This window comes from Halichoeres trimaculatus, unplaced genomic scaffold (assembly GCF_033239565.1).
Source record: "Halichoeres trimaculatus isolate MK-OKI-2021-1 unplaced genomic scaffold, fHalTri1.1 fHalTri1_scaffold_10, whole genome shotgun sequence".
NCBI lineage: Eukaryota > Metazoa > Chordata > Actinopteri > Labriformes > Labridae > Halichoeres > Halichoeres trimaculatus.
Genome location: NW_027437187.1, coordinates 38,179,940 through 38,196,398, shown reverse-complemented (window position 1 = coordinate 38,196,398; position 16,459 = coordinate 38,179,940). Strand labels below are relative to the sequence as shown.

The window sequence follows — 16,459 nt, the reverse complement described above, 5'->3', positions numbered from 1 at the left end:
GAGCGTGGAGCCGCGGCGTGTCAGGACACAAACGGAAAGTTTCTCCAAAGAATCGGTCATTGTTCGTTTGTGTTGGAGTTAAGGTTCAAGCCGACGCTTTCCTAAAGTCAGACGCAGATTAATGGATCTGAGCGATGACCACACAAACTCACCACACACTGGTTCAGACAAAACACAACATGCAGAACATTTCACATGACCTCCACTCTCAGCCGACTCTCTGAGGCTCCGCCCCTCCGCCGTCAGAAGGAAGTGATGTCAGGATATGGAGTCCAAGAAAACAAAAAATACATTTAAAAAACTGCATTAAATAAAAATTAGTAATAGTAAAGTGGTAGTGTGCCACCTAGTGTCTCAAAGTGGTTATAGCGATGCTTTGAGTTGTTTGGAACATTGGGCTTGCCGTAGTTAATAAGTCAGCCATGAGCCAGGATTTTCTCTTTCCTCTTCTTTCTGTGGTTAAAGTTCAACTTCTCGTTTAAAACCAGTTATATCAATGTATGCTAATGCTAGCATATCAATGCAATTTCCAATGTATGTTAGCATCGAGCTAGCACTATGTTTTCCAAACTTTCAAACTTTATCCAATAATAAACCTCCTGTGAAATGATTTTTTTCTGCCTAGCTTCCCCCTAACAAGCAAAAAACAGCTTTGGTTGAAAAAACAGATGTTAAACACAGCGCGGTACCATCAGTGTCTGATTTGTTAAATATTCTTTATAAACAATAATGTTGTTGCTAATCCTGGAAATCATGAAAATAGAGGCACAAAACATGAAAACTACATCAACTATAAAATAAAATAAATTAATAACTAATAACTCTTTTGGTGTCAACACAAAGTTCTGCTCTCAAACCAAAATAAACTAGTGGAAGTGACTGTTGTGAGTTGACGCGTTGACTTGAATGGAAACCTTTCTGATCTGGACCCGTGACGGTGACGAGTCTGGTTCTGCTTGATCCACAAAGCCCCCAAAAATAACTTACAAAGAGCCCGCCCCATTTCAAAATAGAGGACTGTGATTGGTCCAGTGTGTCTCGAGCCAGGGGGAAATACTTTCAGAAGACAGCAGCTTCAAATACGCCTGCCAAGGAAAAATGCAAATGAGCTGGCGGCTGGTTTTGGCGATGCCAGGCCAAGAGAAAGAATCTGACGAATCAGGGTTAAGAAAATAAAAGTCCTGCACGTTTCCTGCCCAATCAGAGTTCCTGACTGTCAGTTTGAAGCCTCTCATGGTTTGAATTTGGGTCGAGGTAGAAATGAAAATATCAGATGGTAATAAATCAGAATCAGCCGGGTGTGAAACCACAGCAGAGGTTTAGACATTCAGTCATTTTCTGAACTATAACTTTGAAAGTTTTAATGAAGCAGGACAAGTTTGTGAAGTGATCAACCAAGAATTTTACTTTGCAAAGTGATCCATGTGTAGATCAACAACCAAACTGTGACGCTGGTCTCAGACTAATCATCCTTCACTTTCATAGGAGCCATTTTTCCTCAGCTCACCTGGTTTAAAGTCATTCAGGAGCCACAAAATCTTCTTTGCCTTCACAATAAAGATAAAAAGTGGATAAAAATCCAAACACAGTAAAACTCTAGTGGATAATTATATAAATGAGAAATTTTTTGTTATAAAAATTTATATGTGATGTCTATTTTGTTTTTAATTTTGATACATTTGCAGATATTCAATTTTATTCTTTTTGCAAATATTCAAAGTGTTTGATATTAAAAAAATGCAAAAAGTTAAAGTTTTTGAAATTCAAAAAAATAATTCATTCTTTGAATTTTGAGAAATTTGCTTAACTTTTCAAAAGGTAAAAAAAGTAATGAAAGTAATTTAATGAATTTGCATACAATTTTTTACATTTTAAAAATTTTGGGAAGTTATAAAAATACAGCACATTTTGAATTTTTCCAAAATTTGAAAAAAAAAATAAATAAATCCCTTTTCTTATTTAATTCATGTCCATTTGATGTCTTTTTTTTCTTTTATTTCATTACATTTGCAAATATTTATTTATTTTTATTCTTTTGCAAATATTCACAAGTTTTTTAAATTAAAAAAGATGGAAAAATAGAAAAAAATTCAAATATAAAAAAATAAATTTTAATATTTTGGATATTTACAAAAATAATTCATTTTTGGGGAATTTAAAAATTTGCCAAAATATTTTTAAAGTAAAAAAAAAACAAAAAATTAAAAAGAAATTTAATGAATTTGCATACAATCTGTAAATTTTGAATTTGATGTTTTTAGAAAGTTACAAAAATTTCTACAGGTTCTGAAATTTTCTAATAATTGCAAAACAAAAGAAAAAAAAAACTTTAAAAAAAAAAAATATATATATATATATATATATATATATATATATATATATATATATATATATATATATATATATATATATATATATATATATATATTTTAAGAAATCTAAAATTTTAAAATCATTCCTGAGTTTGGAGCTGCATGGTGGTGCAGTGGTTAGTGCTGCTGTCTCACAGGTCACTGGTTTCAAAACCCCCCAGGTAGGGTGGGTTTGTCTGTGGCCCCCTGTCTACCTGTGCTCGTTGCCGCTGGTTCTTAATTAGTTCCAATCACATTTTTTCAGTTTGGTTTTCTGTCTGTGAGAATCTGAGTTTGAGCTGTGAATCATCTGGATGTCACTGTATAAGTAGCCGTTGTTCTTCCTGATCTTCTCTCAGTGACACTGCTCCCAGGTTTATCCCTGTGTATGGGTGGTTTCTGCATACAGACCCTGATCTGTGAGAGAAGTGATCCAATGCTGCTTCAGTTTCATGTTTCAGATGAAAAACTCCAGCGAAACAACAGATGAGTCACTCTGCAGTGCTCCTTTTTTTAAACGGCAGTGTACGGCGCTGATGGTTGGTCACGGTAACTCTGCCTGAGTCCTTGAAAAGCCTGACTCATCTCTGAGAGGGACGTGTCCTTGGTGCTGGATCTTTGGTGTTGGTGAAGTGTCTTGTTTGTGGTGACTTGGTGTGGTATGAATACAGTTTGAAACGTTTATTAACTCAGGGTTAATGAGCCTGAGACCTGCTGGTGTTTCCCTGATGACAGCGCCCACATCAGGCGAGGTGTGAGGATCAAAACATGCTAGCATCCAAAGCTACGAACGGCTAACGTCAAAGAAAAGAGAAAAACTGAAACAAAGTGTGAGGAAGATTTGAAACTGAAAAAGATGGTTTCAAAGACAAAGAGAGAAAGAGAGAAAGAAGGATTGAGCCTGGGAGCAGGATTTCTGAACGCCGTGTTGTTGTTGGCAGAGTGTTTGGGAGGGTTGATGCTTGTCTGCCTCACACACACACACACACACACACACACACACACACACACTCACAGAATGAGTTGTCTGTGGCTCATGTAAAACACCGTAAACAGTGTGTGTTGGCAGCGTGGAGTGGAGAAGGTGATAAAAGTGTGTTTACCCTAAACACTCGCCAACTCGCTGCTGCTGCCGCCGCCTCCTCGCCGTGATTTACGATCGATGTGCTCTCTGCTTCACTTCCTATCAGCCTCACTAACATCCCTGCTTCCTTCGCTCGCGCTCACTGCTCACTCATCTCCTCCAGAGACGGCAGACCGACCCAGTCCAAAGGGGCCGCTCCTGATCCTGACCAGTCTGGTTCCTGGGCTCAGAGTCTGGAGGAAACATGAAAGCCTGGATGCATCCGCCTTGGATCAACGCTTGGGGGAGAGTTTCTTGGCTCTTTGTGGACCCCTTAGTCCCACCTGAGCCTGGTTTAAAGTCCACAACCTCCCTCTGTCAGGTTGCTGACCATTTCCATCCCTTTATGCTTCCACTGAGCAAAGAGACGTTCAAACCTTTCAACATCGCTTTAGACTCCTGACACCAGGAGTCAGCAACCTTTACTTTCATAGGAGCCATTTTTCCTCAGCTCACCTGGATTAAAGTCATTCAGGAGACACAAAATCTACTTTATCTTCACCATGAAATCTAGTCAATAATTATGTAAACATTTTTATTTTTTAATTTATGAATTTATACATGTGATATCTTAGTTTTTTTGTTTTAATTAAATTGCAACAATGTCACAATAGTTTACAAACATTTCTAACATTTTTTAGAATATCAAAAATTAGGAAAATTAAAAAAAAATGTTATTTGAAAAAAAATGCAAACTTTTTTTTTTAAAGAATCAAAATTTAAAAATGCAATAATTAAAAAAAAGAAATAAAAAATCTAAATTTTTACAGAACATTTGAACACATATCAATCATGTATTTTAATCCTGCACGTTGTCAGATGACTGAAAATATTTGCAAATGTTCTCCCCTTAAAATTGGAAATTTTCTAAGTTTACAAGAATTTTAGAGTGCTGAAATTTCCAAAATCATTTGCAAAAAAATGAAAAATATTAGTAATTTCATAAATTGAATTGACTTTAAAAAAAAAAAATTAAAAGTTTTAAAAATTTAAAAACCTTTGCAATTTCCAAAATTTGCACAATTTCTTAAATAAAAAAATTGAAACATTTTTTTTTTAATTTGAAAAAAGTTTCAACAATTTCAAAAATGTCTGAAATTAATTTAAAAAAGAAATATCAAAAATTAACAAAACTTTGAATTAAAAAAAATGCTCAAATTTAAAAACATTTGTAATAATTATAGCACTAAAATCATAGTTTTTTGTAGTTTGCTAATGTATTCCCACATATCAATCATGTATATTAATCCAGCACGTTGTCAGTGAAATGAATCCATCCACACAGAATTAAAATCAGTATTTTCTTCCAGATGAGTCTTTTTGTAGATGTAGTTATCTTCCCAGGGCTGTAAAACTTGAGGTTAGTCACAGGTGCATGGAAAGTTGGTGGGCTGTTGATGTTGTAGGAGGTGAAGTAGAGCGGTGGCAGGCTTTATTGACAGATGGGATGAAGATTTAGTTCAACTAAATGTTAACACAGGATTTTATTTAGTGTCAGTGTCTTTAATCATCAATACCCTCTGGAAGAAAAATAACTATTCTTTATTTCAGTAATGGTTTTTAAAGCTACAAGGAGCCACTGCAGAGGAGACAAAGAGCCACAGGTTGAAAACTCTTGGTGTAGAAGGTTCTTCCTCTTTTCTGACGTCCACTGAACGTCCGTCTGTATGGGAGTTACTCACTGCACAAAGAGACGATCGAAGCCTTTGTCCATGCCATGTCTCAAACCAGTTAGCCTCCAGTTCAAAAGCTGCTGCTGGGCTAAATGAAGCTACAGGAAAATTAACCTCCACAGGATGGAAACAGGAAATGGAAACAAACAAAATATTTCTTTGATTTAAACCAGTGTTTGAAGTTAGACGTCCAAAGATGACGTGGAAAGGTCGTCCTTTGAACGTCTCTTGACTTAGTTAGCTAACTCCTGCTCAGACGTCCCAGTGGGGTCAGGGTTAGACGTCCAGACAGCAAACACTGGGTCTGAATGTTGTGTAGTTGTCCAGAGGGTTAGGGTCTCAGACCGACAGATGTGACATAGACTCGATCATCGGGATGAGGAGGAACGAGAGATTCTCGTCATGGACGTTCATCCACAGTTTTGAAGCAGCTGTGTGAGGCTGTTAGGACAACATGGAGCAACGTCTCTAAAAACTGTTTCCAGCAACAAGAGTCAGCGAGGCGGGCCAGCCTATTGGAGCAGTCTGGGTCACTTCCCAGACAGACCGCTTTGGACGTGACGCTCTACTTCAGGGTCTCTCTGGATGTCTGCTATCTCTAAGGCTTGGAACGTGGACCAGCTGGTGGATCAGGGCCTTCTGATCCAACCCCTATCTGTACCCCAGTGGTCCGACACACCCCCTGAGCCAATCCACCGTTAAGTCTCATAATGTAGTGTGTCCTTTCTTGAAAATCTTGGGGGAAATTTGTGAGTGATGGAAAGTGAAAGAAACCACCTGTGAGTGCAGCAGAGAGACAGAACCAGTCAGCCAGGTTGGTCCAGTGCAGGACGGGTTCAGGTGTGGACCCATCGACCCAGGAGAGCGTCAAACACGCGGTGCTCTGGATCATTACTTCCAAACTTCTCGGGCTCAAGACCGAACCAAGCCACCAAAAGAGGATCGCTGGAGCTGTGTCTTTCAAAAACCACGGAGGAACTCTTTATCCTGTTTCCTAATTTTCCACACTCGTCACTTCCTTTCTGAAGAAAAGATGGAACAAGCATCCTCATCATCTCCTCCTCCTCCTCCTCCTCCTCCTCCTCCTCCTCACTTCTCCTCCACTTGATGAAGGAGTCGGTGCAGAGTCGGACAGCGAGGAATTTTTATCCACCCTCTAATCTAAACAGCACTTGATCCCGACTCGGTCTTGGGGACAGAGCGAGGAGCGCCATTTAGGGTAAAACAGCTTCTCTCTGTTCCCTCGTCTCCTTCACCTCCTCACCCCCTCACCCCCTCACCTCCTCACCCCTCCTGTGTCTCTGCGGCTCATCTGTTTATCTGAGTGGGGGGTATAAATTGCGTGTGGAGTACACACGGTGTGACTTATGCGGGCGCGTCGGGAGCTTCCAGGTTGTGTTTCCTCCTTAAGTGCGCTCGTAAATCCTGCGCGCTGATTTTGTTTTGCACGCGGCCCGCTGAGCGTGCAGCGTCTTCAGGCCCTGTGATGATAAAACAAGCGTCCCGTCCCGACCCTGAGCGCCATCTATTTCCTCTGGTATGACGGTGGAGCTCCCCCTGTGAGCAGAGCGTACACAAACAGACGCGGTGGAGCCACTCGTCCAATAAATCAGAGAGGTGGAGGATCCTTTGTCCTCGGGGTGGGGACAGCGTTTCATTTCTCTGAAATGTGGAATTTCCCTTTTTTTACCCAAATATGGAAACCTGTCTGCGTTTCTGTGTTTCTGGGTTTCTGCGTTTCTGTGTTTCTGCGTTTCTGAGTTTCTGCGTTTCTGTGTTTCTGCGTTTCTGCGTTTCTGTGTTTCTGCGTTTCTGCGTTTCTGCGTTTCTGTGTTTCCGCGTTTCTGAGTTTCTGCGTTTCTGCGTTTCTGTGTTTCCGCGTTTCTGAGTTTCTGCGTTTCTGCGTTTCTGCGTTTCTGCGTTTCTGCGTTTCTGTGTTTCTGCGTTTCTGCGTTTCTGCGTGTCTGCGTTTCTGCGTTTCTGTGTTTCTGCGTTTCTGTGTTTCTGCGTGTCTGCGTTTCTGCGTTTCTGTGTTTCTGCGTGTCTGCGTTTCTGCGTTTCTGCGTTTCTGCGTTTCTGCGTTTCTGCGTTTCTGCGTTTCTGCGTTTCTGCGTTTCTGCGTTTCTGCGTTTCTTTGTTTCTGCGTTTCTGCGTTTCTGCGTTTCTGCGTTTCTGCGTTTCTTTGTTTCTGCGTTTCTGCGTTTCTGTGTTTCTGCGTTTCTGCGTTTCTGCGTTTCTGCGTTTCTTTGTTTCTGCGTTTCTGCGTTTCTGCGTTTCTGCGTTTCTGCGTTTCTTTGTTTCTGTGTTTCTGTGTTTCTGAGTTTCTGCGTTTCTGCGTTTCTGTGTTTCTGCGTTTCTGCGTTTCTTTGTTTCTGCGTTTCTGTGTTTCTGTGTTTCTGCGTTTCTGCGTTTCTGTGTTTCTGCGTTTCTGTGTTTCTGTGTTTCTGTGTTTCTGCGTTTCTGCGTGTCTGCGTTTCTGTGTTTCTGAGTTTCTGCGTGTCTGCGTGTGGCTGCAGGTGGAGTGGCTCCTGTGGTAAATCTCTGTGGTGTTGTTTACGTCATGTGACCTGCGGGGCCGCGTTAGCGTGTTTACACCCTTCATAATTGGCCTGTAAACATGCGCGGCTTTCAGCGGCTCAATGAGGAAGTTGTGCTCACACAATGGCTGCGTATGAACAAACTAAAGATTAATCCGTTCACAATGAGCCGTGCTCCCAGCGGGCCTGAACGCTGACTGCGCCCATCGTCAGGATAAAGGCCTCACAAATGAGCTATTGTCTGCTCCAGGCAGTCTGCATCGGGCCCTCAGGGGCATGTTTCCCTCCGCTACAGGAATGTCTCCTTCTTTCCTTTCCTTTTTCTCCTTTTTTTTTTTTGACGTCCTTGGTGGCTGAGGTGGCGGCGTGGAGGCCCAGCGTGACCGTGACACCATCTGTGGCACGTCCACCGCCATCAAAACGACGCAGAAAGCAGACGCTCGCCATCAGACGCTGCTTATCCTCAGGTTCAACGTGTGAGACTACGAAGAACTGAGGCCTCCGCTGTTTTAATCAAACTAAAACTGAAAATAAGAGCTGGAGTTTTTATTTCAAACGTTCACTCCTGATGAAGTCTCACATTTCAGTAAAAACAGGAAAGAATCAGATGAATTCAGAAAGAAAAAGAAGCAAAGTGAGGAAAAAAGAGAAAATGAAATGAATGTTTCTGAAATAAAGCAGGATTTACAGTGTGTTTAAACAGAAAAAAACAAAACAATTAAAGAGACAAAGATCTTCAAACCTCGTTTAAAAACGGTGAAGGATGAAGTCAGAAACTTTTCCAGTCGCTCCTTTTTGTTTTTGCACATTTATAGTTTAATCCGTCTGAGCATGTGCAGAAATAACAAACAGAAGAAAAAGTTCATCACGATGAAACAAAGAAAAAACACATTTTTATCTCTTGTATCCACTCACAATAAGATTTAAATAAAATATAAATCTGAATTGTTAAAGTGATGTTTTCATTTTTCTCTGCAGTCCTTCCTCAGACTGAGTCCTTCACCTCACACACACACACACACACACACACACACACACACACACACACACACACACACACACACACACACACACACACACACACACACACACCGTGTGTTTTGCTGGTTTCTGAGCTCGTGTTTGTTTCCTCTCCTCTGAAACAGCTTCAGGACGCCCTGTGGGTCCTGATCCTGGTTTGCTCTGGGTGTTTTCAGACTGAGTGGATGAATTTTAGTGTTTTCAGTTTGATGAAGAGGAGTTGGATGGCTCTCTGCTGAGGCTGTTCCTCTTCTTCCTGCTTTCTGCTGGAGTTTGAATTTTGTTTCTGTTTGTTTTCTACGTTTCCTCACATGTCCACACAGGAAGTGATGTACGGGAGAGTGAAGAGGAAAAAAAGAAAAGATATTTAGAAAGGAAGGATTTAAAAGAATGAGAGGTAAGAGAGGAGAAAGAGAAAAAGAAATAATGATTCAAGGACAGAGACAATGAAGGGAGAGAAAAACTAAAAATGAGGAAGATACTGGAGTGAAGAGGAATGAGAGAGGGAAAGAGACAAAAAAGAAAAGGAGTGATAGAGGAAATGAAGTAAAAACTAAAGGGAGAGAGCGAGAAAGACAAGAGTGAAAGCTATAAGGACAGGAAAGACAAAGAGGTGGAAAAAAGAAAAAGAGAAAAGAGGAGAAATACACAGCAGATACAGAATATGAAAGAAGGAGAGATTAAAAAGAAAAAACAGATACAAAGGAGTGAAGCAGAAATGGAAAAAGGAGAGATGGGACAAGACTGAAAGAAAGAAAGGAAGAGAGAAAAAGAAAGAAAGAAAGAAAGAAAGAAAAAAAGGAAGAGTAAAGAAAAAGAAGAGAAAGAAAGAAAATTAAAGGAAGGAAGAGAGAAAAGAAAGAAAGAAAAAGAGAAAGAAAGAAAGGAAGAGAGAAAGGAAAAAGATAGAAAGACAGAAAGAAAGGAAGAAAGAAAAAGACAAAGACAGAAAGGAAGGAACGAAGAAAGGAAAAAGAAAAAAGAAAGAAAGAAAAGAAAAAAGGAAGAGAGCTTAGGGACAGTTCACCCTGGTCGTCTTTCTTTCTGCGCTGTCTGCTCGGTTCAGACTTTTTCTTTTTATGTGTTTTGTTTTTCGCTCCTCCTCTGGAGCTCTCCGGCGCCCCCCAGGGGAAGTGCGCCCCTGAATCAAGCGGTAATGAATCAGCGAAAGAAGAACAGAATACCGAGCATTGGATTGAGTCCCTGAGACGAGGACTCTGGATTTAGTGAGACCCAGGTTTCAGTCTCAGTGAGGAACTGAACGAGTTCCCGCTGTGTGGGAAAGTTCACAGCAGGACCAGGAGGGACAGATGAGACCTCATGGATCTGAGGAGACCACGTGTCCCCGTGTTATCATCCTGAGGCTGAGACACAATGAGAATCTGTCAACAATACACACATTATCATCAGCTCCACGACTGCTGCTCCATCAGTTAGCTTTCAGTCCAGCTCAGAGGACGTCCCTCTGTCCGTCTCTGTCCCTGTCTCTGTCCCTGTCTCTGTCCCTGTCTCTGTCCCTATCTCTGTCCCTGTCTCTGTCTGTCTGTGTCCCTGTCTCTGTCTTTGTCCCTGTCCCTGTCTCTGTCTCTGTCCCTGTCTCTGTCTGTGTCTCTGTCTCTGTCCCTGTCTCTGTCTCTGTCCCTGTCCCTGTCTCTGTCTCTGTCTGTGTCTCTGTCTGTGTCTCTGTCTGTCTCTGTCTCTGTCTGTGTCCCTCTGTCTGTGTCTGTGTCTGTGTCTGTGTCTCTGTCTGTCTCTGTCTGCGTCCCTCTGTCTGTGTCTGTGTCTGTGTCTGTGTCTCTGTCTCTGTCTCTGTCCCTGTCCCTGTCTCTGTCTCTGTCTCTGTCTCTGTCTCTGTCTCTGTCTCTGTCTGTCTCTGTCTCTGTCTGTCTCTGTCTGTGTCCCTGTCTGTGTCTGTGTCTCTGTCTGTCTCTGTCTGTGTCTGTGTCCCTGTCTGTGTCTGTGTCTGTGTCTCTGTCTGTCTCTGTCTGTGTCTGTGTCCCTGTCTGTGTCTGTGTCTGTGTCTGTGTCTCTGTCTGTGTCTCTGTCTGTGTCTCTGTCTCTGTCTCTGTCTCTGTCCCTGTCCCTGTCTCTGTCTCTGTCTCTGTCTCTGTCTCTGTCTGCGTTACCTGAGGTTTCTTCTGAAGTGTCCAAACTGACGGGCGTGTCTTCCTGTCTCTGTCTGTCTCTGTCTGTCTCTGTCTCTGTCTGTGTCTCTTTCCCTGTCTCTGTCTGTGTCTCTGTCTCTGTCTGTGTCTCTGTCTGTGTCTGTGTCTGTGTCTGTCTGTCTGTCTGTCTCTGTCTGTCCCTCTGTCCGTCTCTGTCTCTGTCTGTCTGTCTGTCTCTGTCTGTGTCTCTGTCCCTGTCTGAATTACCTGAGGTTTCTTCTTAAGTGTCCAAACTGACGGGCGTGTCTCCCTGTCTCTGTCTGTAGAGCCCACCTGTATGGAGCGGCTCCTCTCCAAGGAGTGGAAGGAGCGCGTGGACCGTCTGAACGCCAACGAGCTGCTGGGAGAGGTCAAAGGTAAGAAAAGAAACAAGGAGTGAAAAACATTACAACATGAATCTTCATTGAAAACTACACAGAGCTGAGCTGCACTGATCATCCACCCATCACCAGAGTCAATGAAACACTTTAAGGTCACAGAGAGCAGGACGGAGACCAGAGACTTTATCTGGAACAAAAACCAAAATAACACCTGGAATGAAAGGAAGGACAAAAAAGTTAGATTAAAGGAAAGAATAAGAAGACCAAAAGAAAAAGAAGTCAAGTGAGAAAAAAAGCAAAGAAAATGACTGAATGGGAAACAAAGAAAGGACAGAACACAAAATGAAAGAGGGAGAGGTAAATAACAGAAAAGGAGAAGGATGGAGAGATTAAAATAAGGAGAGAAAAAGAGAAGAGATATTCAGAAAGTGAAAGAAAATGAAAGAGTGAATGGTAAGAGATGAGAAAGAGAAAAAGAAATAACGGTGATGATAAAGGGAGAGAAAAACAAAAAAGAGAAAGATACTGACGAATGAAGAGAGAGGGAAAGAGACAAAAAAGGAGGAAAGAGAGAGAAAGGAAAATTAGAGATTTTGAGGTCGGAGGCAAAAGGAAGAAGAAAAAGGAAAAAAGGAGAAGAAGTTATGGAATTTAAAGAAGGAGAGAAAAAAGAGAAAACGATAAGTACAGCAAAAATGAAAGAGGGAGAGGTGAGACAAAATGGAAAGAAAGAGAAAAAAGAAAGAAAGAAAGAAGGGAAAAGAGGAAAAAAATGTAAAGAAAAACAGATTGGAGAAATTTCAAAGGGAAATAAAAAGTAGAACAAATGTTGGTTTAAAGAAAGAAAGAAAGAAAAAACAAGAACAAAATGAGGAAAGAAAGAAAGAAAGAGAAAAAAGAAATGTTTTTTTTTAATCCCCTGCACTCGCAGATGGACCTGATATAAACACGTCTGTAAAGTAAACGCTGCGTTCACAGACGTGAGGCGAACATGCTGCGTTCAGACCTCGCTGGGCTCGCTGAGCTCTGCATATGAAAGCCGAGGACGGCCTACCTGTGTGCTCTGACAGAGAAACCAGAGCTGCTCGCGCTGCACGCTATAATGGTATCTTTGATTAAAGGGTGTGAAGGAGGAGAGGCCTCACATGCTCCAGGAGCATTTACGACGCTGTAAACTGCTCAGCCGAGGGGGGAGATGTATGCTAACGCACACTGAGGTGTTCAGAGAGTAAACAGCAGCGTCTCAGACCTTCAGCTGTGAGGGGGGACTGAGGGGACCTGTCAAGCTTTCAAAGATCGACAAAGACGGAAATTATACCACTAAAAAAAACACTCAGGTCTGGATCTTGGTTTTACCTGAGGGGAATCAACGTGGAGCAGCTTTTTCCTGTTGGAGTGTCCTCACACTGAGGAAGAGGACACTATCTTGTTTTTGTCTGTTTCTGTCTTATTATCCCCTCTGCTCTTTGACCCCCCTCAAAAACTCAACAAAATCGGCAAACATCTCAGATTTGGCCAAGAATTTGATACAACACGAAAACTGACCCCCTACATACCAAAATGTGCTCTCTAGCGCCACCTAGGCACACGAAAACAGCTCTTAATGGCAGTAGGAATGTCATAGAGAGATCAAACCAAGGTCAAAATGTTTGTTTCATTGAGACGCACAAATCACACGGCGACACCCCTGACCTATCTCAAGCAGGAAGCCGGCAATATGCCTTTCAAAATAAAATTTGGCCACATTTTTGGGCCTTAAACAAAAGTTATCTTCTCCCAGGCCATAAATGGTATCGGCTTGAAATTCACTCAGATGACAGAGTGGGCCCTGCTTTACAAAAACTATGTATGGATTTGATGTTTTCCAAACAGTTTTTGAATGACGAGCCTTGAAAGTTGGTGAACCCCAAAGAAGCCCTTTCAGCACCCCCTGTTAGAATGAATGGGAGAGGAGGATCCAGCTTCACACAAGCTGCTGTAATTAGGCCTCTACACAAAAAAAAGTAAAAATGGTACAGCTTTAAAAATGACATGGATGGATTCCTGATGAAATTTACTACAAGAATATGTGATTTTTGGAGACATTTGGTCAAAATTGTGGCATCTATGAGGAGATGTTTCACTCCTGAGAGGGCAGCAGTTGGTGATGATGTCACAATGATTGAGAGTTCCGTGCAGCTGGTCATGTGACTCACTGAAGGCGGGAAAATGGAATGTGTAACACACATTACAACACATACAGGTACATTATGAATTATTAAATGCAGACTGTAAGACTTTTTAAACCAACACCACCTGCTGAATAAAACTAAAACAGGTGTTAAACCACGTTGAGCTCGTCCCTTTCTGCTGAGCCTCTCTTACAGGATCGTACGCTGTAACCTTAGCCGCTAACAGCTCCAGCTCCTCGCGCTCACAGAAACCATTTGTGATCGTCTGCCGTTGAAATGGGAAGCATTTCCTCTCTGGAAAGTCAGAAAAAAAGAGTCTTCTGCTGCAGAAGAGCTCCGACTTTCAGAAAGCAGAGCGTCTTTTTATAACTGTCACTCTGCATCAGTTCCCCACTCAGCCTGCTTCAGTGCACGAGGAGAATAAAGACATGAAAAAGACCAGAAGGAGCCAGCTGAACTGCCGAGCTGAAAATTAACTCATCATATAGTCACTTTCAAAGGTACGGCAGAAAATTCCCACCTGTTGAACATTTTATCTTTGATCAGAGGTCACAGCAGGTCGAGAGCTGGATCACTCTGCTCACAGACCTTTACGCTCAGGCTTTCAGCTTTCAGCGCGCAGTGTGAAGACTTTCAGGTTTCTTTGTCGTGTTGTTACGTAGCCTGAAAAAGGGAAACAGAGGACGCTTCACTCATGTGACCTTTACCCCTTCCAGTCTCTGACACGCGCCTCTTCAGACTTTAGCGAGGTGAAGCAGAAAATCAGGAGGTCATAACTCAGAGAAAGCGAACAATCAGCAGGTTAACGCAGACTTTTCTGGATCTCATCTCCAAGTTCGAAATACAGCGAAGGCCCTTTGTCAAAATAATTTATTACTGACAGGCAGTAAGTTTGAACGAGAGAGCCTGAGGCAGGCAGAGCACACCTCCAAGACTCTGTCATCTGCAGGAAAAGCTGCGTGTCTAAGAAATCTTAGAAAGTCTCCCTCTAAATTTATACCTGATCCTAATCCAGACTTAAAAATAAGATTATAATTATTACTGGATTGATTTATGGCACGTCAAGGTCTCTATGACAACACCACACTAGCTGATGGAATTTAGTAGTGAAGAGAGATCTGTGTTTTTCTCTGCTTAAAATATTTCTGTGATTAATTTTGTAGTGATGGTGGACACTGGAGCCTAACTGTCAGACAGAAAAAGGACAGAAGAGCAGAAGAAAGAGAAACAGGAGAGAGATAGAGCACAAGCTAAAGGCTAAAACATGCCAAAGGCTAATACACTAGCTACAAAAAAGGGCTAAAGGCTAAAACACAAGCTAAAACATAGGCTAAAGCCCAAAACATGCTAAAGGCCAAAACACAAGCTAAAAAAGGGGCTAAAGGCAAAAACTTAAGTTAAAGGTTAAAACACAAGCTAAAGGCTAAACATGGGCTAAAGGCTAAAACACAAGCTAAAACACATGCTAAAGGCCAATACAGGCTAAAGGCTAAACACAAGCTTAAAAAGGGCTAAAGGCTAAAACACAAACTCATGGTTGAACATGGGCTAAAGGCTAAAAACACAAGCTAAAACATAGGCTAAAGCCTAAAACATGCTAGAGGCCAAAACACTAGCTAAAAAAGGGCTTAAGGCTAAAACACAAACTAATGGCTGAATGTGGGCTAAAGGCTAAAAACACAAGCTAAAATATAGGCTAAAAGCTAAAACATGCTAAAGGCTAAAACACAAGCTAAAGGTTAAAACACAATCTAAAGGCTGGACATGAACTAAAGGGCAAAACACTAGCTAAAGACTTTAACGCTATCTTTAGGCTAAAACACAAACCAAAGCCCCAAACACAAGCTAAAGGCTAAAACACAGGCTAAAGGGTAAAACATAAGCTAAAGGCTTAAATATAAGCTAAAGACTAAAACACTAGCTAAAGGCTAAACCCAGGTTAATGTGTTTGTGCTAATGTTGTCTCCAACCCACAGTCAGCAGTTATTCTGCAGTGGTCTGTTCAAACTTGAGAGTCTATCAATAAAATGAAGAGCCAGGTTACGTTAGCTCTGCTTGGTGAGGTTGGAGTTGGTAGATGAGCTCTGGTAGAACAGAACCAGGATTCACTAACGTTACAGACCGTCAGTATTCTCTGTGTGGGTTTGCAGACGTTGACCACAGCACTGAAGCTTCAGCGTGACATCAGAGGAAATGGCAGCTGTGAGAAAAGGATAATTAGCTCAACGAGCGGTCAGAGGAGCAGATAATGACATCTGACAGTGAAGTCTCATGTTGAACTCTCAGTGACACACGTGATGGTTTTCTTTGTTGGGGGGTTATCTTTAAATGCATGTCATTGGAAATTGATTGCATGTATCCTCTTTTTCCTTTATTTGTGTGACGGCAAACTTTGTTCTGATCTGGGTCTGAGTCAGCCTCAGTGGATCAGACTGATCTGGATCTGAGTGGGCCTCCGAGGATCAGACGTCACTGAGCTGCGTGTCTGTCCTCACCATGAAGCTGGAATGTGCACCGTATCAATTCCTCGTGTGTTAGTTCAGGATGCTCATAAACATGCATGAATATAGCATGGACATAGTTCAAACATGTCATGATCACACACACACACACACACACACACACACACACACACACACACACACACACACACACACACACACACACACACACACACATACAGACGGTCCAGCTGTGTCCCGTACACAGAAACACCCTGATTGAATTCTGACTCCTTTATTTCTCGCTGACCCAAATACACAAACACAACTGTTGCTCTGTGTCTCCTCACACAACAACCTGAGCCTGTTTGTTCCCTCAGTTATTTTTAGGGTGAAGGAGACCGCTGACCTCCTTTTTTATTCTTACTGGACGTTGATCTGCCTTTACAACACAGACTCTTATTTGTTCCAGACTATTCTTCATATACAGAGGTCTGCAAACTTTACTTTTAAAGCGCCATTTTTCCTCATTCAGGAGCCACAACATCTACTTTATCATCACAGTGATTACAAAAAAGTGGATAAAATTCAAAAGATAGTGAAAACCTAGAAAAAAAAATGATCTAAGAGAAGTTTTTTGAACTTATAAAATTTGACA

The 16,459-nt window shown here is 41.7% G+C and overlaps 1 protein-coding gene across 1 annotated transcript in view; it reads left to right on the top strand.

Annotated features, from left to right (window-relative positions):
* LOC141796851 (transcription factor SOX-6-like) overlaps positions 1-16,459 on the top strand; it is a 164,561-nt gene that overhangs the window by 77,903 nt on the left and 70,199 nt on the right. Inside the window, exon 5 of the mRNA XM_074678135.1 lies at positions 11,136-11,225. Coding sequence (XP_074534236.1) covers positions 11,136-11,225 — 90 coding nt within the window. The remainder of the gene's footprint in view (positions 1-11,135; positions 11,226-16,459) is intronic.